This window comes from Coloeus monedula (assembly GCF_965178545.1).
Source record: "Coloeus monedula genome assembly, chromosome: 9".
Taxonomy (NCBI): domain Eukaryota; kingdom Metazoa; phylum Chordata; class Aves; order Passeriformes; family Corvidae; genus Coloeus; species Coloeus monedula.
The window spans coordinates 622,196-649,811 of record NC_138789.1 but is presented as its reverse complement, the minus strand read 5'-3'; the positions used below and the strand labels follow the sequence as shown (position 1 = coordinate 649,811).

Here is a 27,616-nt window from a genome sequence, read left to right as displayed (position 1 = left end):
TGACTGCGACGGCCTGCCTGTCCTTTTCCGGGTGAGTGTCCGTGGGGTGATGGGGGATGCTCGCCTGTCCTGGAGGGGATGGAGCAGCGGTTTCGTTTCCCAGCAGCACCTAAAACATCGGCCACTCGCGCAATGATGCATCCGCCTTCCTTGTAATAAATTTTCAAGTGGAAAAGGCCAAGTGCTGACTAAGCCAGGCCTGCACCCTGCTCCTGTAGAGTGCTTCTCCCAGCTTGGGAAATGCCTCCTTTCCCTGCTTCGAATCAAGGAAAATAACACGGGAGTGAAGCAGGGCTTCCCGCAGGTCCCAAATCAAGGCAAATTCTTGGGAAACGGGGAAAGGCAGGCAGGTGCAAGGGGTGCTCTCAGGCCATGTTTAACCTCTCCCTCCACTTCTTCCAGGTCCAACGCCTCCGTCACTGAACGTAAGTGTCCCCTGGGTGCCATGGCACAGGGATGGGGGTGGCAGCTGCTCAGCCTTGTGAGTGCTTGACATGCAGCTGGGGTGCAATTTTTGGGCTTGGACTGTTGTGGAGTTCAGAGGCTCCCCTTTGGCTTTTCCTGGTGAAAACCCAGGTTTGTTCCTGCATTTTGAAGCAGAAACTGGGTTTTCTGCCAGGAGGGTGGAAATGGTCCCTTTTGGCTCAGCAAGGGGGGAGGTTTTGCCAGTGGGCTGTGGGGGGTTTGATAAAGACCCCAAGCCAGAGCAGCAGTAACAGTGAGGGGATGTGATGCTGTGTCTCAGGTGTGTCCTCTCACTAAGAGGAGGAGGAGGATAATATTGGATGATACTTTTCCAGCTGGGGAGAGAGGAACGAGCATGCAGTATTTTGGAATGGCTTGTGGGCATCAGGTCCACGATGTGATGACAAAGCCAGGGTAGGTGAGTTTTGTGTCCCTGCCTCGCAGAGTTTGATGGAGAATCGGTCGGATGACAGCAGGAACTGTTGTTATCACCGGGGGAATCCTAGCGACGGTGATCCTACTGTGCATCATTGCTGTGCTCTGCTACTGTAGGCTACAGGTGAGTGTCCTCTGCCTTGCCACCCCCACCTTGCACTGGAACGGGCTCCCCAGGGCAGTGCTCACAGCCCCAAGCCTCCCAGAGCTTAAGAAGTGCTTGGACAATGCACTCAGGCACATAGTGTGATTTTTGGGCTGTCCTGTGCAGGGCCAGGAGTTGGACTCAATCCTTCCAACTTGGGATATTCTATGATTCTGTGCTCCCCGGGCCAAGGTGCTGCTGCAGGAGGGGTCTGGATGGGCTTTTTTTGCCTGTGATGGCAGGGAGTTGAAACCTCCTATCCCCCCCCAGGTGCTGCAGTTAATGTCCTTCCCTCCCCTCAGTGTGGGGGGTACTGCCCTAAGGCTTTTGAAGCTCTGCAGCACTTGCTAATTGAGGTGCAGGCTTGGCTGGGTTTGCAATACCAGATGGAGATTTTTATATAATTTTTTCCCCCTTGTAAATTAAACGAGGAGGCTTTCAGCAACAGCTAACTGCAACCTCCTGCTCTTTAAAAGTTAATGTGAAGTCTGTGCCATGCAGCAATGCCCGTGTGATGAAAAGCACAGCGCTTACTTGGAGCAGTTTCCAACTGGCAGGATGAAACACCTTCCCCTTGCAAACCTCACAGGGGGATGACGGTGAGTGCCCCAGCCACTGCCTCCTGCAGCATGCTCAGGTCCAGGTTTTGTCCGGCTTCTGCTGCTTCACAGGACCCAGGAATGGTGCAGCAGATCAGCAAGAGGCCACGGAGGGTTTCTCTGGCAGGGGGATGAGGGGTAGTGGGGATGTGGCAGGGCTGCCCCACCGGCTGCTCCGCTTCCCCTCATACAACCCCTTCCCTTTCCTGCAGTACTACTGCTGCAAGAAAAATGACTCTGATGAGGAAGAGGAGGAGGAGGAGGAGGAGGAGGAGGAGGAAGAAGAGCCCGAGCTGCCCACGCACTCGCACCTGGGCATGTGCAACGCGTGCAGCTCCCGCGTGGTGGACGGGCAGGGCAGCCCCGCGCCGCCGCCCAGCGAGCTCAACCAGCACGGGGCTCACACCTACTGCCCGGCCTGCTCCCCGTACGGCTCCCCCTTTTACATCCGGACTGCCGACATGGTGCGCAACGGGGGCGAGAGGGTCACCTACACCCCCGCGTGCTACAAGGAGATGGGGCCGCCCCTCAACATGGCCACCCTGCAAAGCTACACGGTGAGCCGCCACGGCCTGCTCCGCGACAGCTTCCCGAACCCGCGGGCCATCAGCACGGAGGTGTAGGCACCATTGCCACTAGCACGGGGTGTCCCCCGCCGGCGCCCGCTCCGGGGAAGGGGCTTTTCACTTGTCTTTGAGGAGAGGAGCCCGGACGCCCAGCCCGAGGCCAGCACGATCCTGCCGAGCCGCCCGGCACGGCCAAGCCTTGCGGGCCAGAAGGCGAGCAAGACCTCGAAGGGCGACGCCGAACCGGCCGCCTCCAAACCCATCATAAGTGTCATTATTATCTACTCTCTCCCCCAAAGGGACTTGTCTAACGAGGGCTATGTACAGTAAAACCTAACTTAATTACCCCAGGCTCCCCCGGCTCCCTGAGCCCAGCGAGGCCTTCGGTGTCCCTGCACAGCCACCCGAGGTGATGCCCACTGCCTTGGGCACACGGAGCAACGGGCTGACCGTCCCCGCCGAACCCCCGTGCCGAGCGGGGCATGGCAGCGCTCCTCGGCCATGGGGAAGTGAAGAAGGGCAGATCCAGGTCATCCTGCTCCCCTCGTGCTGCGTCAGCTGCCGCTAGCAGTAAGCTTTTCTGTTCGAGTGTAAGATAGGGCACCGTCTCCCACCTGCTTCGGTCTTTGCACGTGCTGAAGAAGTTCAGGACGTGAATTTAGGTCACTGCCACGGGAGGCAAAGTTCCTCGCAAAAGTGCTCACCCACGCAAACAGGCACAGGCCGGTCCGTCTGCGGCCAAAGCCCACACCTCTTCTACTCTTCACAGGCTTTCTTAGGAGCAATTTTAACTTGGACCCATGAATATGGCAAGATTTTACTTATGGGAAGAACTGAATTCCTAAATAACTGCAGTTTTGGTCACCTTCAGCTTTCAAAGCTCCACCCTGACAGCTCCGACAGCCAGAGGAAGGTTGGCTTTAGGATGGATTTTGCTTTTGACAGCAACAGCAGAACCCACTGGGTCACATCTCCTTTGCCCACAGCCTCCCACTGGAAAGTGACGTTCAGGTGGTCGGGGTCCCCCTGCTTTTGCTTCTGGAAGAAGAGGGCACAAGACCCAAATGTGTCTTGAACATGTTGTGAGCGTGGGTTCACTGGCGCTGCAGCTGGCAACGACAGCCAGTGACTCTGCCTTTCTGCAAAAACGAATGTGGGAAAGGTTCTTCTTCCTCCATAAATCAAATTAGGTGAAAAATTACTAAAGGGATATCTCCATCTTCATCTCCATTCCCAGGCACTTCCATAGCAACCAGTGCAGGACTGCTCAGCTGAGCACTTCCCATTCACGGCAGGGAGGAGGGACCGGGACAGCAATGATCCCTGCGGATGCTGTTGGAGGCAGTGGCAGGAAACCCTTGCCATGCCTTTGCAATATAGGGTAGGACTGCTCAGAAATGTGAGTGGTGGGGTTTTATTTTCACCACTGCAATTTAGAAATCATCCCACTGCTCACAGAAGGATTTGGACTTGACCTCCCCGTTCACACACAGAAAAAGTAGGTCTCAGCACAGAGACACACAGCACACCAGCCTCGAATGTCCACGTTACCGGGCAAAAGGCTGATGTACACATTGGACCTGCCCATGCCTTGGCTCCTCTGATCTGAAGAAAGGAGCCAGACAAAACGTGGTGATGATCCTTGTAACCAAACACTTTGCCCCAGCCTGCATTTTACACACACTTCTGAGCAAGTGTTACGCACCATCTCCCCCACCTCCAGCCCAAAAAGACATTGCATTTCCATTATGTTGAGACTCGGTCTAGCTGCGTTGCTTTTAGAGTCTCTTTCCACTCTCCAAATAGTGATAGCAGGTTTTAATGTCCTCTTACATTAAGGGCAGGCAGGAGGGAAGATGAAAGTTAGCAGCAGCAAAGCTCTCTGGATCCCACTGGTCAATAGTCTGTAGCTCCTGCTGCTTCCCATCCAGCCAGTGCTCCTCCCTGAAAATACAGCCTGTAACAGGAAGAAAATCTTGGCTAACTTGATAAATCCCATTCTTTCCCACTCAAGCATCTGCTCAGCTAGGTCTCATCATGCTGGGAGCCACGAGAAGTTAATGTGTCCCAGTGTGGTCTCTGCCAGACAGCCCCGTGATGCAGTCCCCTTGGCACAGAGCCAGCACACGGGCACAGCGGCTCCCGGCACCCAACTCTACTTCCTGGCACACAAAAAGGCTTCCCACTGCCACGGCAGCACCGTGACCCCCAGGGGAGGGTGGGAATAACACACTTCTGTGGGTCACCCTTGTGGTGGAAGGAAGGCCACTCCATTGTCATCCTTGTCACAAGCAAATGAAGCGTGACCTGTTGCCGGCTAACGAGGCGCCGAGGCTGGGGCGGCAGTTCCAGAGCAGCCAGATGGCCAAGATGAGGGCTGGCCTTGCAGCCAACACACACCCTGGGTCTGGCATGGCTACAGGGAAATGGGTGAGTCTGGAAGGGCTGGAAACACGGGGGATGCAGCTGAGGATTAGAACGTTTGAGAGCTGGTGGAGGAACAGGATGGGGTAGGGGCAGGGATCCCAGACTTTTTTCCACTTCAGATTCCTCCTGTTACTATTCTGTGTCTTTGTTGCTCAGCTATGGGTCCAAATTCAATGTCAGAAATAAACGAGGACTTTGAAATACAAACCAGGAATGTTTCTGTTCTTTTGGCAGGCAACACCAAAAGGGCTTTATCCAGTGCTGCCTGGAAGCTCTACTGGTGCAAGCATTTTTCCTCCCCACCCTTCCTGCTCCTGCTTTTGCTCCTCTTGTGTCCCCTGCTCCTCCCTTGGCTCTGGCCTAGGCACACACATCCCATATCCACAGTTTTGTAGTTTATCTCTTTATTGTGACACAATTTTTCGGTGTGTTTTGGCAGTTGCCCTTGCTGTAGGAAACCTGCAGGGCAGAGCAGAGGGGTGCTGCTGTCCGTGCCCTGCCGTGGGCTGGCCTCGGTGCCCCACCGCCTCCAGCCAGCACCCTCAGAGACGGTGACAGCAGGGACAGGCTCTCCCAACTCACTCCTCAGTAGCTTTCTAGGCACTGGTGGTTTGTCTTGTGTAAAACCCTCTTGGTGGAGAGGGAACAGTGATGACTAAGTCATAGGAATCCTTCCTCGCTGAGCAGGCTGCTCCACAGGGACTGGCTCCACAGCCAAGCCAGGTGGGGTGACTTCAAGTGGAAAGTCTGGCTCGAGGGGGCTGCTGCCCTTGAACTGGGAAGGGAAGTACGGGCTGGCAGCGCTCAGGGTGCCTTGAGCCGACAGGACCAGCAGCAGGCCTTCCTGTAGTACCAGTGAGAGCACAGCTTCACCTTCAGCACCAGCACGCAGTTGGCCGTCGCTTTGTCTTCACAGGCGTCTTCTGGGGAGCAGCAGCACACACAGGAGGGGTTAAAAAGGAGATGTGCTTCCCCAGCATGGACATGGACATGAGCAAAGCCGAAGGCTCCCCCACCTCCCTGCCCTCCCAGACGTACCTGGTGCCTCTGTGGGGCATGGCTGGAGCTGGCACGTCTGCCTGGCCTCTGGTTTGGCAGAGGGGTCACAGCCCTGAGCCAGCGCTTCCCCCTGGTAGCACTTCACCTCCCGCAGTCGCACTCCAGCACCACACGTCTTGCTGCACTGTTGGTGTCAGGAAACAGGAAAGAGAGCATGAAAGGCATTTTCTGTTTTGCTCAAGCTCCCAAGTTCTTTGCTCTACTGAGGTCTCCCGATCCCTACTTTGGAGACTGTTCTTGAGGAGGTTGGGGTCAAATACCACACTGATCTCAAACTCACTCTCCTGGTTTTTTGCTGGAGGAAAGCATCCCTGGGTTGGAGTTGGGACAGAGCAAGGGAGAGTTTGCTTTTCATCTCTTTATTGCAGCTCAGAACTATTTTTGTTTGGAGCGTTGATGCTGTGACAGAAAACTGAGAAAATGGCTGCTGAAAGCCAGACCCAGCTCCTCTGTCTTCCCATTCCCTAAATGCTCACCAGTTACCATCAAAGGAAGGGGGGAAAGACAAAACATGGACTCCTGGCAGAGGAGGAGACACGGCTGCATCCCGCATGCCTGGAGTGTGGCGCATGTGCCAGCCTCTCAACCTGCTGCCTGTTCTACAGAGGAGCAGAGCTTGGGGTCCCATCCAGACTCAGCAGATCCTTGGCAGAGCAGGCTGCCAGAGAGCCTCAGCGCGGGTCCTGCACCACCAACCAGGGCTCCGAGGCCTCCCCTGCCCCTTCCCCGCCACCCCCAGCCCTACCTGGGACCAGGAGGTGGTGAACCACGTTGAACACGGCCTCCTGAAGCAGGCAGCTTGTTGCTCAGGTTTCGGGGAGGCCTGGCAGCGCTTCTCGGGGTACTCCCTGTACAGCCCGTTCTCCAGCCCCGCACACAGCACCAGCCGGGTCCTCATCCCCCGCCCGCAGCTGGCATCGCACTGGGGGGGAACAGAGCAGCCTGGTGACAAACGGTGCTCAGCCTCAGGTAAGAGGGCATTCTGCTCAGAAGGAAGGCTTGATGCCTGCGCTAACACCAGTCCAGCAGAGGGAAGTGCTGCCCAGGCCACAGGGGCAGGGACAGATGCTGGTAATTAGTGTTCAGCTGAGTTCACCTTGGCTGGCCTCGAGAGCAGCTACCACAGGGCACCAGGAGCAGCCAAGGCAAGACTACAGGAGGCTGCTTCTGTCTTATTTTATGTGTATCTATGTTCTGAAAAACCACATAGCATATGCGTGTAGCAATCCAGATCTTGGTGCGCTGCCAAGCCTTGTGTGGGCCCAAGGGGACCAAAGTGGTGCAGTGCAGGTGATGTGCACAGACAAGCGCTGCTGAGCCCAGAGCTATGCAGGCTTAGCTGGGAGGGTTTTCTGCCTTGGGACACCACCAGGAGAAGCAGCAGGAGGCAGGATGTGCTCCCTGATGCCCATGGAGGCAGTTGCCAGTTTGAGATTTCACTGCTTGGAGTCCTTTTTCACCACAGCAGGAGGGGCCAGCACAACTGGCTCGCATCCGCCCTTAGTCATGCTGAGAGCTCAGAGCTCATCAGCTGAGAGAACATGGCAAAGAAGCTGGCATGGGCAAAGGTGGGGAGCTCAGCTGGTCTTTCAAGAGCTCTGAGGAGTTTCATAGCTGGGTGACAGCTGAAAACGGCACTTCAGGACTATGTGTGACCCACACGGAGGGCCAGAGCAGGGGAGGGTTACAGAACTGCCAGGTTTAACCAGCCTGTGCTTGTTACTGGTGCTGGAGGAGACTCAGCTGAATGCAGTCAGCAGCTGTAAAGGGAGCACAGTGAGAACAGAGGCCTAGCCATGACTGAAGGGAAGAGGGCTTGGCTGCTTCTCTTATTTCCTAGAAACCTTCTTCCTTGGTGCTATATGAATCCCTGTTTTGCTCAAGACTTCAAAGGAAAAGCCCAAGCCTTGCAACTGACTCAACGTGTTTCTTTGAATACTCTGGGATTTGGATCAGCTTGTATGGGGAAGCCCGAAGTCTTTAGGCCTTGAGCAACAGAAAGAGAGTAAAGAGATGTGCCGAGACTGATTGTTGGGTGGAACAGAGCACCTGGGCCACGTTCCCTGGCCTGGAATCCCTGAAGCAAGCACACAGTTATGGTCTGGATGTGACTTTCAGCACAAGGATCTGAGCTCTGCTTCAGGTTTACCCCCAGCTGTTACTTATCAGAGATGAAGCTGGTTTTGTTGACTTTCTCTTTAGTTGTGGGAAACTCATGTCGTCTCTGGGGGTGAGCGAACAGGGCTCTGCTGAGGTGTCTGCAGCTGCCAGGTGGGAGAGCAGTTTCCTTAGGGCATTGCTGCCCTCCGGTGGAGCTCCCTGAGAAGGCAGCAAATCCCACAAACTTTGGGGTGTTCTAGGGGGTACGGCAGGGACAAGCTGGGATATTCACTACTCCTTCTCTTTCTCAAAGCAGCTGGCACAAGGATACAGATCCATGTCTGGAGGCCACACTGTACAACTGTGGAGGGAACCAAGCTCCCACCACATCCTGGGGGATATGGGATGGAAAGGAGGTCTGAGGACACAGGGCTGGGCTTGGCTTTACCTGGTCCCACTCCTGCTCCACCCAGTGTGCAGGGCAGTTCTTGTCTCCACACGGGTGGACAGCCAGGGGCTTGGTGGCCGGGTCACACTGCGAGCTGGAGATCACCTTGCCCTCCAGGTTGCGACACGCGATGAAGCGGCTCATGCGCCCCTCGCCACACGAACCTGAGCACTTGGAGAGCAAAAGGCGTTTAGACACATCAGACAGCAGGGATTTGGAGAGGTCGGCTTGGTGGTGCCAGGAGAGCCGAGTCCAGAGTGCAGCCCTCACACAGGGACTGTGGCACTGGACCCCAAGGGGCTTCCATTCTCCAGGTGCCGCGAGCTTCCCACATTATTGAATGGAGCTCAGCTCACAGTTAGCCAAAACTTACAGCAAGGAGAGGCAAAACCAGAGGTTATTTTAGCTTCTTTAGCTTGGCCTCTGCCAGAAGAGAGCCGAAAGCGAGCTGCAGCACGGCTGCCCAGCTGCTCCCACCCTCCAGCCCAGGGCGCAGCAGTGCCCGCACTCACGGGGCCCCAGTCGGAGGCGGTCCAGCGGCGGTCGCAGGGGGGGCCCGTGCACGGCTGCTCGCTGCTGGGCTTGCGGGACTCGTCGCACAGGGCAGCCTCCACGGAGCAGCGCACCTCCCGCTTCATCGTCCCCGGCGAGCCGCACCGCGCCGAGCACTGCAAGGGCCACACGGAGTCAGCCCCGGGGCTCGGGGCCAGGCAACAAGGGTGGGGAAGCAGCTGTGCCACCTCCCGCTTTCCTCCCGCTGCTCCAGGAGAGAGGGAAGCGCCCAGCAGGGACAGAAGAAGGTGTGTCCGTCTCTTTCTTTGCTGCTCATTACTCTGGCACCTAGAGCTCCAGCGCATCGGTGTGCTGATGCCCAAAGTGCTGCTCAAAGTCACTGGGCCGCACACCAAGCAGGCTATGGGAAGTCAGTCAAAGGGACTGCAATGGGCTTTTAGTTTTTCTGTATCTCCACGGTACTGTCTCCCAACTGGCCCTCAGTTTGGATCCTCTAGAAGAGGAAGCTTCTTGCTGGCAAGGCTTTCACTTGGTCACTGTTCTGCTTGAGAAATGACCTTAGAAAAAATGTTTTGCAATGACCCTTGTCTGCTGAGCAGTGCCGGAACAGGGGAGCTGCAGATAAAGGCACTCCTTGTCTCCCCAGGGTGCAGCTGGCCAGGGGCTTCCTCAGCACCCAACATCTGCCAGCCCCTTCCTCCAGGCCCCACCCCAGCCCTGGCTGCTCAGCTCTGGGAGCAAAGCCTACCTCGGACCACTCGGAGAGCTCCCACTGGGGCCCGCAGGCCTTGTTCTTGCAGGCTTTCCTCTCCATGGGCCTGGCCAGCCCTGCCGCCTCACAGAGGTCGTCGTAGACGGAGCTGTCGAAGCCCGGTGCCAGCATCTTCCAGCAGCGCACGGTGCGGTACTGGGAGCCCTCGCCACAGGTCCGGGAGCACTCGCTCCACCGGCTGGTCTCCCACCTCCACGAGCAGAGAGAGCACAAAGGAGCACCCAGGTGAGGGGGACAAGGGGCATGGGGTGGCAGGGCTGTGTCTGTGTAAATGCGGGGCTGGCCTTGAAACTAGATTTGCCCTTAGCAGGCAATTTAGGTCCCAAATTCTTTCCCTCTTTCTGCTTACGAGGCGATACAAGGACTTCTAAGTTTAAGAGTACCTTTCATCCCACATATGGCTGTATGCCTTGAGCAGAAAATGATCCTTAGGAAGATATCTCCCCGTGGACAGCTGATGTCACTTCCACTCACCTGGGCTGGCAGTCTCTCCCTGTGCAGAACTCGTGAGTAGGTTCTGGTCGGGTCAGGGCATCGCAGTAGGATTCATCCACTTCCACTCCATCATAGCGCACACACATCGCGTAGGAGGTGCTGATACCTGCTGGGCCAGCAGCACCCTCAGCCATGCTCCATCAGACCCAACAGCCTCCTCCCACCACCAGAAAATAACCAGAGTGCTCACTGCATCTGAAACTCTCCCCGTCATGTAAAAAATACCAGGATTCCCTCCCTCAACGGCCCAAAAGGACCTCGTGTGATCAGTCACCTGAAGCCGAACCTACCTGAAGTGCAGGTGGAGCTGCAGGGGGCGTAAGCTGAGACTTTCCACCGGTACATGTCAGCCAAGCTGATGTCATCGTGGCCCACGGGGCTCACATCAAACTCATTGCTGTGGGAAAAGGAGGTGGCGTGAGCTAAAAAGGAAAAAAATCACCACAAACATGAAATACAGGGAAATTCCTCCTTGCTGTCTTTGAAGATGGGAAGAAAGCCAGGGTTTCTGCTTTCCATTTCCCCCACCTTGGGCAAGGCAGACCACTGATGAACAGGGAGTGTAAAGCCTTGGTGCACCGCCCGAATTCAACTAGCAAGGAGGAAGCATCGTTCACAGGGAGTCTTGTGTATATCATGGTTTGCCAACCACGTGGGTGCCCTCAGCCTCAGCTCATACCTCACCCTGAGGCATGATTTGGGTTGGAAAGGGAAGCTCAAGCAAGGTCCCTCTCATATCATATAATGTGGTGGGGAGAGTTCATACGTGGCTTGCCAGAAATATTTAAAAGCTGGTCCTCAGTCTCCTGCCAAATGTTTGCAGAAGCTTCAGAAGCTTATGTGCCCAGAGGCACGGGACAGGAGGGGCGTGACACGATGGTAAATGTGCACATGTGACATGCTGTGGACCCCTGGCCCTCCTCACAACCACACCAGCGTTGGCCCCACAGGTCCTTCAGCACCCATTTAACTGGATCCTGAAATACGTTCCAGGAGCTCCGTGTCAGGCCAGTTGCAACAATCAGTCTTTGGAGGAAGCACCTACAGCAGCTGCCACGGACAGGCACTGGTGCGTGGGGCCATCAAGGACAGCAGGGAGGCTCCCAGAGGACTGGCTCGGCCCTTCCTCCCTCCCTCCCCAGCCAACCATGCTCTGCTTTGCCCAGGAAATCAGGTGCCACCTTTCCGTGCCAGGGGCTCGCAGAGGCTCTGCCTGGCTGCTGTCCGCAGTCGGGCTGGCCCCTGGCAGAGGGCTCTCCACAGATGCCATCGTGCTGGAGTTGGCTGCTTGCCCCTGACTCCCAGCAAACGCCTCCACCTTCAAGTCCTCCAGCGAGTTCTTGCGAGCCAGGGCTTTGTGGAGGCCCTGTGGCCAGCGGGCAGCTGCCCCGGCCCAGAGGCCGGCCGTGGAGTTCCTGGGGGCCAGCCTGGCTGCCAGGGGCTGCAGCTCCCTGCAGAAGGCAGCGTTGTGAGGGTCTCGGTGACAGAGGCGCCTGAAGAGACGGAGCCTGGAGGACATTACACGGCCGTGCTCCGACAGCTCGGGCCTCCTCATGCTGTAGGGCACAGCTGTGCTGATGGAGATTTGGTTGAACCTGAGCGCTGGAAGAAAAACACAGGAATGCTTTAACTGTACTGGATGGCTTGTGCTTCAGCATGCGGCATTTGACAAGGAAAAAACATTCAGTGTTCAGCTTAAAAAGTCATAAATTTCTACCTGGGAGCATCAACAGGCTTTAATTACCCTGACCAACCCCTCACTCTGTCTGCCCACTGCCCTGGAGCCCCATTTAAGCTCCAGCCTGGGCCTTCAGTCCCGGGCTGCACAACACTGCAGGTGTACTTTGTTCCTGAATTGGTGTTTGGCTCTCCCAGATGGACCTCAGATGTGACTTGTCCCCTTGCTGTCCCCTGATGATTGCTGGGCTGTTGCTAGGCCCTGCTGCTGTCACTGCCCTGCCTGCCAAGCTCAGGCACCAAGTGAGTGCCCTGCCTCACCCGGATTGTGGCCACTCTCTCCCAGCCTCCCCTTCCCTCACAGAGCTGCTGGCCCTTGCTGCTCCCTGTCTCCACCCCACTATTAACCATCCTTCCCTCCTGCCCACCCCGATGCTAAAGACACCTTAGATTTCAAGAAGACCACCATGGAATGTCTGCTTTCAGTCAATAAAATGGGAGAAGGAAGAACAAAGCAACCAACCCAACCCTGTTTCTCCACCAACTGCTGCTGTTTCCTCCTCCTCTTCCTCTCCTGCTGTGTTTGCATGGTACACGTGTCTGATCTGAAAGTCATACTTCTCCTTCTCTTCACTTTGTTCCCAGCCCCAGTCCCGGGTCTGACTGGTAGAGTTGGTCTGGAAGAAGTGCGGGGGACCAAAGTCTAAATCTTCTCGCCCTTCTCTTAGAGGAAGCTGTTCACTGGTGTCATCTGGTGACAGGGAGAGCCACGTGGCGTTGAAGTCCTGGGCAGCTCTGGAGTTGGCTGGAATGGGATGGTTCTGGCTGGTCTCTGGTAGCTGGTGATAGAGAGGCCTGGCGAGAGCAGGGGCTGCCGTTCGGAGAGGCGGCGTCCGTGGGACGGTGTAGTCGTAAGTTATGTGAGGCATTTTCCCATTAAAGTTATAGTACTGCAGGAAACGGGGAAAGAAAACAAAACCACTTTGAGGGTATGAATTTCCCAAAAGCCTTTTCTAGCCACATCCATTTGGTGGTGGTTGTTAAGAGAAGACAGCATCCTCATAAATCCAAAGGGAAAGCCGCCCCCCACCACCTGTCTGGCTTCCTCAGCCCACCAGCACATGCAGGTCTGGCTTGGGAACCAGGTTATATTCCTGTTATCTGAGGGAGGCAGGCAAGCCAGGAAACCCTAAAACTGGCTCCTCACATACCATGGCATTCAGAGACTGGTTAGTGGGCCCCTGAGCTATGATATACTCCAGCCCATCTGAGTTCAGGCTCGAGGGCCGCCGGTACTTGAAGATGGTGCCAGCTACCCTGAAGTTCTGAGGGTTGTCAATGGCCGAGTTGCCGTTGAAGAAGAAATGCCCGGATTCATCTGCCAGTGCTTCAGAGAGAGAGAAAACAGACAAGTGGGACATTCTGCAGAACTCTGGCACTGAGGAGAGCAAAGAGGCCACGGACGAGAAAAGCCCAGCAGAAACAGAACCCCAGGCCCTGCCCATAGCGAACTGGGATTCCAAACGTCTCTCCTGCCACTGGAGATGTGGCAGCCTTGGTTTTTGGAGAGGTGAAGCACCCATGTGCTACCCTGGAGGAAATGCTCTCAGCAGCTCTCTCACGGCATAGGTGGGAGTGCACAGAGCCTCCTCCCGCCTCCCGGGCAGCTGAACCGGGGTCTCCACATCCACCCAGCTCCTCTGCTCACCCAGGATGTTTTCTGTCTTCCTGCGCTCAATGATGAGGATGTCCGTGGCACCAGCAGGGATGTTGGTGATGAACACATAGCCTGAGGAACAGAAGAGAGCGTGAGGAGACCCCGAGGACAGAATAAAAAGGTCTGGGTGGGAAAAGCAGCTCATGGGACAAGTGTGTTTGTAGGGAAGCAGCGCTGCCCTTCAGGAGCAGGGTGCCAAGGACCTAAATGCATGTTGCACCAGTCTGTGAGCTCTCATCCCAGACCTCTGAAATCCTATTACAGATCACCATTATGGATGTCAGTCTGAGCACTGCTGGGTTTGGAGTTGGGAAGGAGCTGCACAATTAAACAGTCTGGCTTTGGGGGTGTGAATGAATGTGCTTTCACACTCTTTCTGGCAAGAGCACAGAAAAAAGGCTTAGTAGTGATCAGGGCTGATGCTGAACAGAGGGTGGAAAAAGACCATAGGTCCCCTCAGCTCCTGACTCCCATGGAATTTGTCTCAGGAGTAACATAAAAATTGACCTTTAAAGGGAGAGGAAATAAGAGGCTCTTAAAGTTGCGTGGTTTGGCAGTTTGTCTTTCCTGCTGGAAACGCGGGTCCTGTTTGCTCTGTAAGATCTTATGAGGGCTGGAAAGGGAGGCCAGAACAGTACCCACACTGGTACAGGGGGTAGCACCATTACCCCTGCCCTGGAAAGGGGCCTGAGTGCTTTTCTAGTCCTGTGCTTGCAGGGAGTGAGGCAAACTAGTAAAACAACAACCGTGTGAAATGTTGTTCCAAAACATCCTCAAACCACAGTTAATTAATTCTGATGAGCGTACCACAGCGCATTCCTCCCGGGGCTGGAGGACTGGGCCATCAGGCTGCAGCCTGATTTCAGAGGGGGCTGTCCCTCAGCCCCAGGACTGGGGAAAGCAGGAGATTGAGTGCAGGCTGAAACAAATGCTGTGACCCTCATCATAGCTTATGTTTCAAATCAACACGTAGCACAAAGGAAAGAAGATTCATTGGTCTCTTCACATTGTCTGAGGTGGGCAAGATGCCAAAATCAATAGGAACAAATAGATCCCCAGTTGCTTCCTATTGTAAAGAGGTGAAGGGAAACCTTACCAGCCTAATACAGAGCACATCAAACCAATCTCCTCTGATGATTAAGTGAGAAGGGCAAAACACAGGCATTTAAGTAGGGGTGGTGGCACTCCTCAACTCTTTCCACCGAGCAGCTGGGAAAGCTCCTACCCACGTTGAAGCCAGTCCCCCTCCATGCCAGCTGGTGGTAAGAAGTAGCAGGTGAAGTCTCCAGACTGGTAGCAGGGAGTACCTATCTGTGAGATTGCCTTTCGGAAGCTGCCCGAGACACGGTGGCAAGTGCTGCCGTCCCCTCCACACACCCTGCATCTGTCCATGGTCCGGGGCGAGTACAGGCTCCCATCGCACCCCACTGGCTGCAAAGGACAAAACAAGAGAGGGTTTCCTGGGGCCAGCTTATCTCCACGGGGCAGGGTCTTTCCCAGGAAATGCTGTTGTGCTCTTCTGGGGAGGTTCTGGGGAGTTGTAAGGAATGAATCCAATGCCAGGCCTCTGTTTCAGCTCCCTGCTGGGACCCCTTGGCTTTGCAGTGACCAGGAGATCCACCCATGCAATTACAATCCCAGATTCTCCACTGCTTCCTCCCAGAGCCTCACCTCACACTTCCCATTGATGCAGACCCCCTGGTAGGTCCTGTCCTTGCAGGAGGTACCATCCTGTGCTCGGGCCATCAGCTGCCTCTCTCCACTCCGGGTGGTGCACTGCAGGTCACACGGCTTGTTGGAGATACTGGTGTAGTCATCTGCAGGGACAGAGGCAGAGGGTCACCAGGCAGGTCAAGGTGCCCAGAGATGGGCAGCGAGGAAGGGGACCTTCCTCTCATCCCTGCTGATGATGTCACCTTGGATGTTCCTGCTACTTGCAAGGACACCCCAAGGCCGCAGATCTTACAGGAGTGAAGGGGTCCCGGTGTGAGGCTGTGCTGGGGACCGTGCCAAGCAGAAACACTTCTTGCTGGCAAACCCTCTTCCTTGCCATGCCCTTGTAGTGCCACCGCTGTGCCAGACATGGGAATGTGCATCAGCAGATCCCAGGCCACACATAAATGCACAAGTGCAAAAAAAGGGCTGTCAGAGGGGCACTGACTGTGCAGGGCTGTGGCCAGCTATACCCATTCACCTGAGCAGCTGGAGGTGCAGATGTTCCAAGTCCCCTTGGCAGCTACTGGAAAAACAGGTGAGTCCAGAAACAGGGTGATATCTTAGGTGAACTCAGTCTGGGCCTCAAGGGACAAGTGGACACCCATGTGAAGTCGCTGTGTAGGAAATGGATGAGCATCTTGCTCAGACCAACCCAGGGCAGCCGGGAGCATCCATCCCTCGTCCCCTAGGACTTGACTTTCCTGTGCCCAAGAAGATCCTGTGGGTGTTTCCCGGCCCTCACCCCTTGTGTGAAGCTGTGAAAACCCACCTGGATAGAGGGGCATCCAGTGGTAGTAGTGCTTCCCAAAGGCTTTGGCATTGAAACTGGAGCACTGCTGCTGTTTGAAGCTTGCTGTGTTGGCTGGGCAGGGCTATGGAGGGAATAAATGCAATCAAAAAGCTCCCTATCTCACAGCATTGTTGTGACAGCTGCTTGTCCCTGCTACACTTTTTCAGGATGAAAATGCCCTGTCCACCCTGGAAGGAATTGGTGATGGATTTGGAAGGCCCCTCACAGTGGCAGAAAGGCCAGGCCTTCGTCGCCAAGGGCCTCTCAAACAGCTGCATTTAACAGCCCTGCAGAAACTCCTTCCAGCAATGGGAAGAGCATACTGGAAAAACCTCATCCCTCCCCTCACCCCACAACAAATGTGCTTTGGCATTCTTTTGCCCCATCTCCCAGTCCCAAGGAATAGAGCCCATCTCCCACATCCTCAAAGGCACACCGCCCACCACCCCAGGGGTGGATAATATCCCTTGTCTCCATCCTCTGAGGGACCAGTCCCACCCTGAGCACTGGTGATTTTGCAGCTCCAAGTGGGACCCCCTGAGTCCCACACCCCCCAGTGAGGACCAGTCAGGACTGGAAGTGGTTCTCACCTTCTGCTGGCACAGTTGGTAGTGCTTGGCCTGACCAACACACATGGTGCTGTTTGTTCCCTGGGGCATCTGGAGCCTGCAAGGCAGAAATTTCCAGACGTGAGCTGGAGGTCTGTGAAGTACCCAGGTACTGAGGATGACATAGGAGTCACAGGAGAAACAAGACAGGTGTTTCATCAGAGCAGAGCTTTCTAGACTGGCCAACATCTCCTCTGAAGCACATCTGCAGTGCTTTGAGGTGGGCTCTGATTTTAGGCTGTTCTTGTTTTGCGGTAGTTTGAGCAGACAGGGAGCAATTGCAGTGTTGCCAACCCTGTGTCCCTTCACCCCTGAGCTCTAAAAGGGCTGACGTGACCAAAAGACGACAGAACCTGATGGTCCAACACTCCCATGGATGGGCCCAGGATTTGCAGGGACTGCGGGAGTGGATTTCAGAAGCCACTGTGCAATAGGCAGAGAGATGGTGCCGTCAGGGGGACTGGCCACCCCAACAGATTTTCAGGGAAGGCTTGGCACAGGTGATGGACCAAAACCACAGGAATTTCTCAACACTTGAAGCTTTCACTCTGGCCAGTGTGAGTTATCCAGGAGATCCTGGACTGATGCAAAGACAGAAAAAATTCTTGAAAGCCGTGAAGACATATGGAGAATGGCTGAGACCACAGGCTAAGGCAATGCAGTAATGATCTGCAAAATAATTCAGGCAATGTGTAAAGATCTGCAGCAGACAACGTGGTAACAGCACTGGGAACTGAGGATACAGGGAACACCATAAGCACATTCAGGCTGGACTGGCTGCAGGTGCTGCAGCTGTCCCTCCAGAGCAATGCTTTACATGGCACAGGCAGAGCCTAAATTTGCAGTAAGACTTCAAAAGTGCCATGCCCTTCAGAAGCAGAGGCTTCTTGCAGACTCAGGAAGAAATTGTTTTGTGGCCTTACCTGGCTCACACTTAAGCCATTGACCTTAAAGCTGCAGAAACCTTTGGGCTGGGTTCATGATGGGATTTCTCTTTTTTTAATTCAGATTTGATCCCTGGACTAAAACACCACAGCACAGCACACCCTTCCCTCCCCAGCCATGGAGTCAAGGACAGAGCTGGCACCAAGTGGAGAGGAAAATCTCTCTTGTGGAAGCAGGCAAAGGGCAGAAGGGCTGCTCTGGCCGTGGGGGTGTGGGACAGCCCAGGCTCCCTCCCCGTGCTGTTCCCCGCTGCTTTCCCAGGGTGCTGGAGCAGAGGAGCAGCAGCAGAGACATCCAGGGAGGCCGCATCCAGAGGGAAGGTCCTGCAGCACAGCCAGACCTTCCCCATGCTCACACGAAAGACATTTTGTGCTGCAGGAAGGAGGGCAGGTCAGGGCCCTGGTCTGGGCGTGCTCTGCTCAGGAGTGCAGTCACGCAGAAGGGAAAGCTCGTGGTGCTGCAGGACGCCGCTCTCATTAACAGCCCAGCAGCCTGGAGCAGCAGGTTACAGAGCTGCAGGAGGAGGAGGAGGAGGAGGAGGAGGAGGAGGAGGAGGGCAGGAGGAGGAGGAGGAGGAGGAGGAGGAGGAGGAGGAGGAGGAGGAGGAGGGGGAATTGGTGGCAAGGTAGTCCAGAGAGGACAGCAGGAGTTCAGGCAGCTGCAGCTCCCCTTCTCTCCCACTCCCACAAACCCAACTCCACTGATACCGGGACTGCAGCAGCTGTAGGGGACAAATACAGATGCTGTCAGGTGACAGCCAGACAAATGACAGAGGGGAAAATGCTTGCCAGCTCTGCAGGGAATAAAGAGGGGAAATTGCTGAGATGTGGCTGAGCTGGCTGCTGCCAGGAGTAAATCAAGTCCCCATAAGGTGTCTGGCAATTTGTGCCCACATCCTTGGCGTAGGAACTGGGCTGGGTTGGTCAGAGCAGCCGTGGCGATGAGGGCTTGTGAGGGAAAGGGGAAGATGAACAGAGCCAGCCTTCTCCAGCCCACAAGCCCCTCATCTTCAGGACTCCAAGAGAGGACCCACCCCTTGCTCCCCATCAGATAAGGCAAGCTGAGTGGGTGACGTGTTCAGGGAACCTGCCACCTGCCCCACTGCAGCCTGCTTCTCCTGCCACCCTTCCCCACCACTGCGCACAGACTACAGCTGCCTTCCTTCCCCAGAGGCCACGGGTGAGGGAATGGCCCACCCTGCAAACCCAGGAGGTTCAGCCCCAAAACACAGGTCTGGGGCACTTGAGAGCCGGCCACGGGCCCAGCCTGGGACACAACTCACCTCTGCTGCAAGCAGTGCCTCTCCCGGGACATCACACCCCCTCCGCAGGACCGGGAGCAGGTGGACCAGGAGCTCCACTCTCCCCACCACTTGGTGACCTCTTCATCCCAGGCGCCAGCTCCATCTGCTGCCTCACTACTGTCCTGACAGAAACAGAGCATGGTTAGCTGGAGAACCTGGCTCCTCACCACCAAAGGCAGCTGTCCTGGCACCTGGATGCCTCCTGAACAGCCAGCAGTGGGACAAACGTGCCAGGATATGAGTCCTGTGGGGCCACGCCAGGACCACACGTCTCAAAATTAAAACTTCCCTCCGAGACTGAGTTCTGCACGGGAAGCAGGATGCCTTGGGATCACAGGGTACAGAGAAGGGCTGTTGGGCTGGTCATGTGTGGCAGTACCAGCAGCTGCAGCCTGGCCCCACAGCATCCCTCCCAGCCCGCGTGAGGCAGAGCAGCAGAGCACAGCTCACGCCTGGCTCAGGAGAGAAGAGGAAGAGCTGCAGTTCCTGGCCATGCAGGGAAGCTGGGAGCATGCAGGTGTCGCTCCTTGGAGCTGCATTTCCGGGAATAACCTTCCCTTTGTGACTGAAGCAGCTCAGATCCAGGCACTTCATCCCCCAACCCTCACAAAGGTCATTTTCAAGAGGGCTTCAGAACCAGAGCCTCTCCCCACACACCCCACTATGCCCAGAGAAGGAATGCTCCCTCTCCCAGCACACCTTGCTGGGGCTCAGCCTTTAAATTTGGCAAACCCGAGTTCCTCTGGCCCCAGCGCGGTCCTTGCAGTAGGCTGCTGTTGGCTGTGCCTCCACACTTCCCAGCAGGTAAGCAATTCTCTGGTTTAGTTGGGGTTTTTTTTCCTGGCAATATTTTCCTGCTTAGTGTCTCATGGTCTAAAAGCTCCCAGGGACTTTGGCAAACTCGTCTGTGCAAGAACTAATCTGCTGTTTACTGAAGCACAGCTGTGAGCAGGGTAGAATGCAGCCATGAGTTTAACACAGGACAGTGACTGGAAGGGATTTCTCCCGCTGAAATGCCAAGTGTTTAAATATTAAAGGACGAAAATTAATACTCTGTGTGTGTGTGAGGTGTGCTGTGTTAAAGCAAGGGCTCAGGGAAATGGTATCAGTGCTACTGCTAGCAAAACACGCTGGGTTTAGTGGCTGATGGTCCTGCTGTAAACAACCCTCTGCAAAGCAGAACTGATGGGTGTGAGAGAAAGCTCAGCAGGGTTTGCTCATCACTAAATGTGCTCTGCTCACTATTTGGGCTGACTGTCTCTTGGCTTGATGCTCTTTCATGGTGTAATAAAGCCAAAGTGCTCTTCATTTTGTGGTGTAATTCCTGCCTGAGAACTTGTGTTTCCTCAGCGCCTGCCAACAGACCAGCCTCTGGGCAGAGGAGATGCAGCTGGTTTATGCAAATGTTTTTAAGTTGTAACTTAAATGGCTGAAATGTGCATAGTGCCTCTTCTTGATGGCCAGACCACGTTGGAAGAAACCTGGTCTGCTGCAAAAAAAGCACCGTGCTACCTGAGGCTTTGCTCTCTAGTCATTGCAACAGCTGATTTCAAAAACAACATGACAAAATACTCCTTGTTGTACTTCAGTGCTCTGGCTGGAGCTGACTTGCCGGACAGGGACCAAATGCTGTGGCCAGCAGCTGAGTTGCTCATTAGGAATACGAAATTAAAAGAAACAGACATGTTTTCAAAAATACCTTTTTCTGTTCTTCCAAACGACCATCTCAACCAATTTCCTATGAAAATTTTTGTCTCACTGTATATTATCAGACTGTAAGTGGAAATTCTGACTATTCAGCTTCCACATTTACAAAGGAAACAAACCAAAAGTCTCTCATTGTAAGGTATTTTCGGCTAAAATCTTTTCCTGGCCACTCCTATGCTTCTTTGTGATAAACATTTCAAGGCTGGAGTGGAAGAGCTCTTCACAGCTGTCAGGAAGGAGAATTCCAGTGATTTATCTGGTGTCTGAGCGGAGAGCTCAGCACAAAACTGATTCTCCCACAGCTGAGGGAAAAACCAAAGCTGGTGTCTTACCCCTTCCCTGAGTCCTCGAGGCACACGGACTGCCAGGACGGAAGGCGTGTGGGCCAAAAGCTGCAATATTTGCACAGCTTTTCCCCAGATGGCAATAAAAATCTGTGTAGCTGTAACCTACAAGGTAGTCCTGCCCTGAGGACCTTGTGACCCAGACAGGTGAGATGGGGCAGGAAGCAGGTGAGGTGAAATAGTCTGTTCTGCTGATCTCCCCCGGATACGAAGCAGGGCTTGTGTGTTCGGAGCGGTGCAAAGCTGCAGGCTCCTCTTCGGGGTTCCTGCTCTTGGGGTGTCCTGCCTGCATGCAAGGAGATCGGGCATGTGGGGCACGGCTGAGGTGTGGGGAAGATCACCATCCCTGCCTTTGAGAGCTTCTTTCTCACCGACAGAACAGGGTACATCTCTGCACTGCAGCCCACTGACAGGAGCCCAGACGAAGATTTATTGAAAGATGCTACTCAGGGAGACTCGTCCTTTTAATAGAATGTGTTCCCCATATCCGTAATCCCTGTTTCTGCTTCCTCTCTGTGCTGGAGGAATCAATCACTTTTTAATTAGATTGATTTGGCTCTCAGGTTTTCCATGACCGAGCTCCCTTGCCAGACCTTCCCTAGGAGCATTTCTTTTCTTGTGTAAGCAAGGACAATGCTGAGCTGTCCCCTTGGCCCTTATGGTATGGCTGCATCCGAGTCCTAGGCCTGGACTAGGAGCGGGAACTTCAGGTACTTAAGAGCTGGGGCAGCTGGTTCCAATCTGTGCTGAATTTATTGTATTGTCAGAAAGAAATCTGCCTTGACCATGACACACAAATGGTTCTTGTTTTTAATTGAAGATATATGCATTTTCCAAAAGTCCAGATAATAAATTAAGGACTGTGGGACAGACTCCAGATTAGATTAACTCCTAACTTCAGTTTCCCAAGCTTCTCACCAAATCCCAAGAGTGGATTCCGGACAAATGAATCCTCTCCCCACCTACTCCTCACAGAGGGAGCAGTCAAAGGGGCTGGATTTTGAACTCTTTTGCACTGTCCTGGTTATGGGAGATGCTGGAGCTGCTCCAATCTGCACTCTGCTGCAGAATCATGGAAAAGGAGCAGGCTAGGAACACCAGAGCACAGGAGATGCATGTGGGTCCAGCCTTTATAAGGCTGGCTCTGCCTAAAGGAGGTAAGAGGGCCAGGTATGACTCCTTAGGTCATGAGAATTTCCATCCCTAGGAAAGACAGACCATATTCTAGTTCAGCCAGGTGCTCTCCACAAGAATTTCCCCCAAGGTGCTTGTGGTTTGGCACCTGATGGTTACAGAGCTGCAGCTCTTCCTCTCTGAGGCTCACCAAGGGATTTCTGTGTCTCCACACCTGCGCTGGAGGCCGGAGGAACTGAGGGCTGCCCCTGCTGGGGGAGCAGAGCTTGGAACCCCAACTGGCAGGGAACCTTCCCAGGATAAAATGCCCGTCTCCAGATTTGCCAGTGTCAAGGAAACATCACTCTCCGAGCCAGTGTTACTGAAAGCTCTGTCTGCCCAAGCGAAGGCCCAGCAGCTGCTTCCCCTCTCCCCCCTGCCAAACAAAGGCTGCCACAAGCAAAATGCTTCAGCCCTGCACAGAAGGGTGGGCCTGGCCTGACATCCTATCGGATTTCCCGGCGGCCCTTCTGAAGAGTTGAAAGGGATAAAATAAATTCTCCGCAGACTCTCTGTCATGCTCTGGACCAGCTCGGAGCTACGCTGGGTTGCCCAGAAACCTGGGAATAACTGCAATTACCATGTCGGTGGCCCAGGCTCCTGTGTTGCTTATTGTTGTGCCTAATCTTGAGATTCATTAGAGCCTGGCTCCTGGAAAAAAGCTGTCTGGGAAGAGAGACCACAAACATGCCTCCTTAATAGAGGAGCTGGGGGGAAGGCTCTCGCTGCAGCCTTGAGGGCTGGCCCACCACTGAAGGGCACAGTAGCTGTCATAAAATGTTCTGCTCAGCCCTGTCTCAATGCATAAGACAACTCGAAACAGCAGCTGAAAACGAAATAAATTCTTCCCAGACCTTTTCCAAGGCCGTTAACTGCATGCCCTCTACCAGAAATTTCCACGATCCCTTCACTTAAGGGCTTCTCTCTACAGCAAACCACACTACTTACTGAAGTACTAAGCAGCTTCAGATGTCTGAATGCCTGGAATGAATGGCAGATTATTATCTGGGAATGAATGACCGTGTTCAACGCCCCTGGTTCGGGTTCCCGTCTCATTCTCTGACTAAAGCTGTGGTGATACACTCTACCACAGCCCTGAAAAAAAACAATAGCAGTTGCAGTTATGCCCTGATGTTTTACAAAAGAAGTGGTGTTTGCATAAAGCTATTTCTCATCCTGTCATTGTTTTACACTATTTGGGTAGACTAGATAGTTTGTGTGAGAGATTCAATACTGGAAACAGACACAAATTTTCCCTAGAAAAGCTGAAACAAAGTTATCTGAGTTTTTCGTAGGGGAAGGTACCTTGAGGTAAAACAAGCAATGCAGAATAATTTTTAAGGGATCAGGAGGAACAGTAATCTGTGGGAAAATGGAGGCTTGTTAAAGATGTGAAATTGCAGCAGATAAGTAAAAGAAATCTGGATGTATAATGAGGCACAGATGAAAAGCAAATTAGAAAACCAGTGAAGAGAGGCCAGCGGAGAACTACCAAGTTCTGCTCGTGATCCTGCCATGACAGAAAGGTCACAGGGAAGTGCTGCATGTCATTACAAAATACCTGGTCCGAGTCGGTTAGGTCATTCCCTGCAAGCGGGATAACACACTTATCCTGGGGCAAGCCCATAGAAAGGATGGAAAACCGGGAAGGGGGAGAAGGGAGTAACAGGCAGTGCGCATGAGAGATGTCTATCATCGGGTATTTCAGAGGCACTGAATGCAGTTAGGAAGGAAGTCAGTCAGGAAGTTGCTTGCCCAAACTATGGACTGAGGTTTTCTGACACTCTTTGTGAAAAGTTTTATATGGAAAACGGGAGGGCAGGAAGGAGCACAGGTTAATTCCCCAGTGAACATTTTGTGTGCTGCCTTGCACCAGAGATCGACAACAATCAGTGCCAGCAACCAGGACAACTCGCACCGTATCATCTGTGGTCAGATTGCTCTGTGGGGATCTCCTGGAGCAAGGGAACCTTCAGGGCAGAGCTGGACACAGAACTTGGTGTGTGTTTGTCCTGGGGAGCCCTCCTCCCACCCGGCGATGCCCTTGTCTTAGGTGTTGTGCAAACACAGCTGCTGGGGGCAGGGAGAACACGAGCAGCCAAGGTTTGTGCACACGTGTTGATGGAGGACTCCATCCAGGTCGGTCCCAAATGAAGGGCTTCACATCTGTTTAGCTTGACCTGGCTTGCTCTGCCTGAAGCTTCTGACTTAGCTCTGCAGCTCAGGGATAAACAGAACAGGCAGCAGATGTGCAGGAAGGTAAAAACAAAGTGGAAATGAGACACTTCAGCTTTAAAATTAAGACAAACCCCAGAACAGGAGATGCTGCTGCTCCTCAGACCTGAGTTATCCCCAGTACAGTTGCAGTGTCTGGTCTTCTCTGTGCCTAAAATGGCCCATGTGAGTTTGCTTTATCCCGGCCTTGAGTCTGGGGGAGGGAAACGCAACCCAAAACCCTCTTCCTTTAGCAGAGCAGAATTCCTTAGGCAGCAAAGAAATCCGGCCGGGTTCCCCTCGAGGAAACGGGAGCGCCGAGGCACAATGCAGGCAGTGACCCGTGCAGGCAGGGGCACCGCCGGCGCCCCGCGAAGCCGGGATTCCTGCCGGGATTCCTGCCGGGATTCCTGCCGGCCCTGCCACGGGAACGGGGACGATTCGCCCCGGCTGGGGCTCGGGAAGGAGACGGGACAGGCACAGGGGTTTCGGCGCTGCTGTGAAACAAGTGCCACAGGAGGAGGGCCAGGCTGAGGGGTCCTTTGTGGAGGAGAACGGAGATGAGGGGAGCGCGGGGCTCTGACGCCCGGACGCGCACCCCATGGTTAGTGCGGAAAGCAGCTGCCTAAAGCCACGCTCGGGGCGGCGGGAGGGACCGGGAAGGGGGAATCTGTTTGTTTCCAGCCCTAAACTTGAGCCAAGCTTCTGCTAGGGACGCATGTGGAGGGATGAACGCGGTGGGCAGCTTCGGGCGAACCCCCAGCCAGGGAAAGGCGCTGCGCCTCCGTGGTCCTTCTGGTGATGCTGGGACCCTCTTCCTGCATCCTCACACCCCCATCAGCCTTTTGTTAGTGCCCGGCACGGCGAGCGGACACAGCCTGGTCCTCGGGGTCAGCTTGGGGGAGAGGCGACGAAAGCCCCTCCGCAAGCAGCGCACAAGCGAGGGAGGGAAGCGCGGGGATCCCGGAGCACGGGAACCTGAAACCTGCGGGGAAGGGCGAGGGGCCGCGGGTCGGACCCCGCTCCGTGCCTGCCCCGCCGCGGCTCCCCGAGGGGAGGGAAGAAGGGAAGGAAGCAGGAGGGAGGGAGGGCGCGGGGGGAGGCTCGGCGGCCGCCGCTTACCTTATCGCCCTTATCGCCCTTATCACCGAGGGGGGCGGCGGCGCAATGGAGGAGGAGGAGGAGGAGGCGGAGGCGACGGGGAGCGGCGGCCATGCCGCGCTGCTGCTGCCGCTGCCGCGGAGGAGGAGGCGGCTCGGGCCCACCAGCGGCGGCGGCGGGCGCGGCGGGGCCCGCGGAGCGCGGCCCGGCATGGCTGGGGGAGTTAATGACTTTACAACCTGCCGGGCGGCGGGCGGCGACCCGCGGAGCGGCCGCTCGGCGGGGGAGGGACGGCGGGATGGGGTGGGATGGGATGGGATGGGATGGGATGGGATGGGATGGGATGGGATGGGATGGGATGGGATGGGATGGGATGGGATGGGATGGGATGGGATGGGATGGGATGGGGGCCGGGCGCTCCGCGGGCCCCGCCGCGCCCCGCCTGCCCCTCGCACCGCCCTGCTGCCGCCGCGCCCGGGGCTCGCAGCTCTCTCGCCGCTCCGTGCGACTCCTCCCGAGCCCCCGCAGAGGCCCCGGCACCGAGAGGTCCCTGCGGAGCCACCCGCGCTCCCGAGCGGAGCCCTCCGGTCGTCTCCCCCCCGCACAAAACCCTTTTGCTGCCCGATTCCTCCTTCCTGCCCTCTGTAGGCAAGCTCTGCTTCTCAGGGCATCCCTCTGCCCGGGCTGGAGCCGCTGGGTCAGAGCACAGCACCCCCCAGGAAAAGGGGGAGCTGCTCTTGCTGGGGTGGTGGTTGAATCACAAAATCCTAGGATGATTTGGGTTGGAAGGTACTTTAAAGATCATTTAGTTCCAACTCCCGGACACCTTCCACTATCCCAGGTTGCTCCAAGCTCCATCCAACCTGGCCTTGAACACTTCCAGGGCTGGGACAGCCAAAATTTCCCTGGGCACCCTGTGCCAGGGCCTCAGCACCCTCACAGGGGAGAATTCCTTCGATACCCCATCTAACCCCGCCCTCTGGCAGTTTCACGCCATTCCCCCTTGTCCTGTCACTCCGTGCCCTTAACAAAACATCCCTCTCCAGCTCTCTCGGAGCCCCTTTAGGCGCTGGAGGAGGCTCTAAGGTCTCTTGCTCCTCCTTTCTGGGTTGCCCCTTGCTGTGCTGGCGGCCAGCAGGCAGCTTTTGGCAAGATGCTGCCCGTATCCATGCTGGCACAGCTCGGCCCTCCGGGAGCTGCCCGCTGCGATCCACGGACACCGGCTGTGCAAAAACGGCGTCCGGTGTCCCCGGCCCGGGGCGGGCAGCAGCGGCTCCTGCCTGCCAGATGTGCTGGAACCGGTGTGGGGAGCGGACCCGTGTCCTCATCGCTCCCTCACCGAGGGTTTCAGCCTTAAGGTGGAGGGAGGGGAGAGGAAGGACAGGGATGTCAGCAAGGGGGGACGACTGGGGACTCCTGATCAAAGCTGTTCGCTGGCAGGGAGGGGCAAGGGGAGGAGGGGGCGATCTGCTTCTGACCCAGCTGGAGAAAATGAGGCTGAGAAGCACTGATAAAGAACACGGCTGTGCCTGCAAAAGCAGGGAGGGGAGAAAAGCTTTAGTCGACTCCCGGCTGTCCTGCCCTGCTGCAGTCCCGGGTAATGTTGCTGCGGAGCCAGCTCCGGCCCCGCAGATAAGCCAAGCTGGGGGGAGGCACGGAGATGGGGGAGAGGCTGTGCCGAAGAAGAAAAGGGGGGCTGGCTGGCTGGCTCCAGCTGAGCGAGTTTCAGTGCATCTGATCTTCTTCAGCCCCTCTCAAAAGCAGTGTCCGAGCAGGAGCCCTGGCAGGCAGAAGCAGGCGGTGCAGCACAGAGGATTTGGAGAGGGGGATCTGCATGTGAGGCTCCGAGGGAGCGTGACGGGGCAAATCCAGGTGGCCTCCGATGCTCTCCCCTCCAGGGCCCCTCTGTGCTCCCTCTCTCCTGACCCTTCTTGCTAGTCCTGCTTTCATCCCCTTTCATCACTCCTGAGCCTCCTGTGCTCACAGGGGTGACACAAGAGCAGTGTGGAACGCAGAAAGACAGCATTTCAAATGCTGCTTGTCATTTCACATCCTAAGTTTAGGCAGCGTGGTTGTTTCCTCAAGGTGTCGAGGAGGTTTTGAATACTCTCAGTCAGCATGGGAACAAGGATAAGGGAGATAAAGGTTCCCTTGCAGCCTTGAGACACCCCCACAGTAACCAGTGTATGGGAAGGTTTGATAGTATTGCTCAACTGATTCATGCATTTTAAATCTTGTTAACAAAGCCACCACAGCTTACTTCCAGTCTCCTAATAATTTCCAATCCACTTCTCCCA

At 55.4% G+C, this 27,616-nt stretch overlaps 2 protein-coding genes across 2 annotated transcripts; one reads left to right on the top strand and one right to left on the bottom strand.

Annotated features, from left to right (window-relative positions):
• Window positions 1-931: 931 nt before the first annotated feature.
• Window positions 932-2,267, top strand: FAM163A (family with sequence similarity 163 member A; the record flags this gene model as incomplete). Its single annotated transcript, XM_082286903.1, has 2 exons — window positions 932-1,024; window positions 1,857-2,267. 2 exons carry the CDS (start codon window positions 932-934, stop codon window positions 2,265-2,267), a joined length of 504 nt encoding a protein of 167 aa, XP_082143029.1.
• Window positions 2,268-5,441: 3,174 nt separating this feature from the next.
• On the bottom strand, window positions 5,442-25,433 carry LOC309576221 (ADAMTS-like protein 2; the record flags this gene model as incomplete). The annotated part of the gene is made up of 18 exons (XM_082287358.1): window positions 5,442-5,560; window positions 5,676-5,820; window positions 6,442-6,618; window positions 8,245-8,415; window positions 8,757-8,912; window positions 9,506-9,719; window positions 10,004-10,130; window positions 10,315-10,421; window positions 11,206-11,626; window positions 12,225-12,651; window positions 12,913-13,088; window positions 13,410-13,490; window positions 14,726-14,849; window positions 15,090-15,235; window positions 15,904-16,006; window positions 16,515-16,590; window positions 18,760-18,902; window positions 25,341-25,433. 18 exons carry the CDS (start codon window positions 25,431-25,433, stop codon window positions 5,442-5,444), a joined length of 3,006 nt encoding a protein of 1,001 aa, XP_082143484.1.
• Window positions 25,434-27,616: the final 2,183 nt, after the last annotated feature.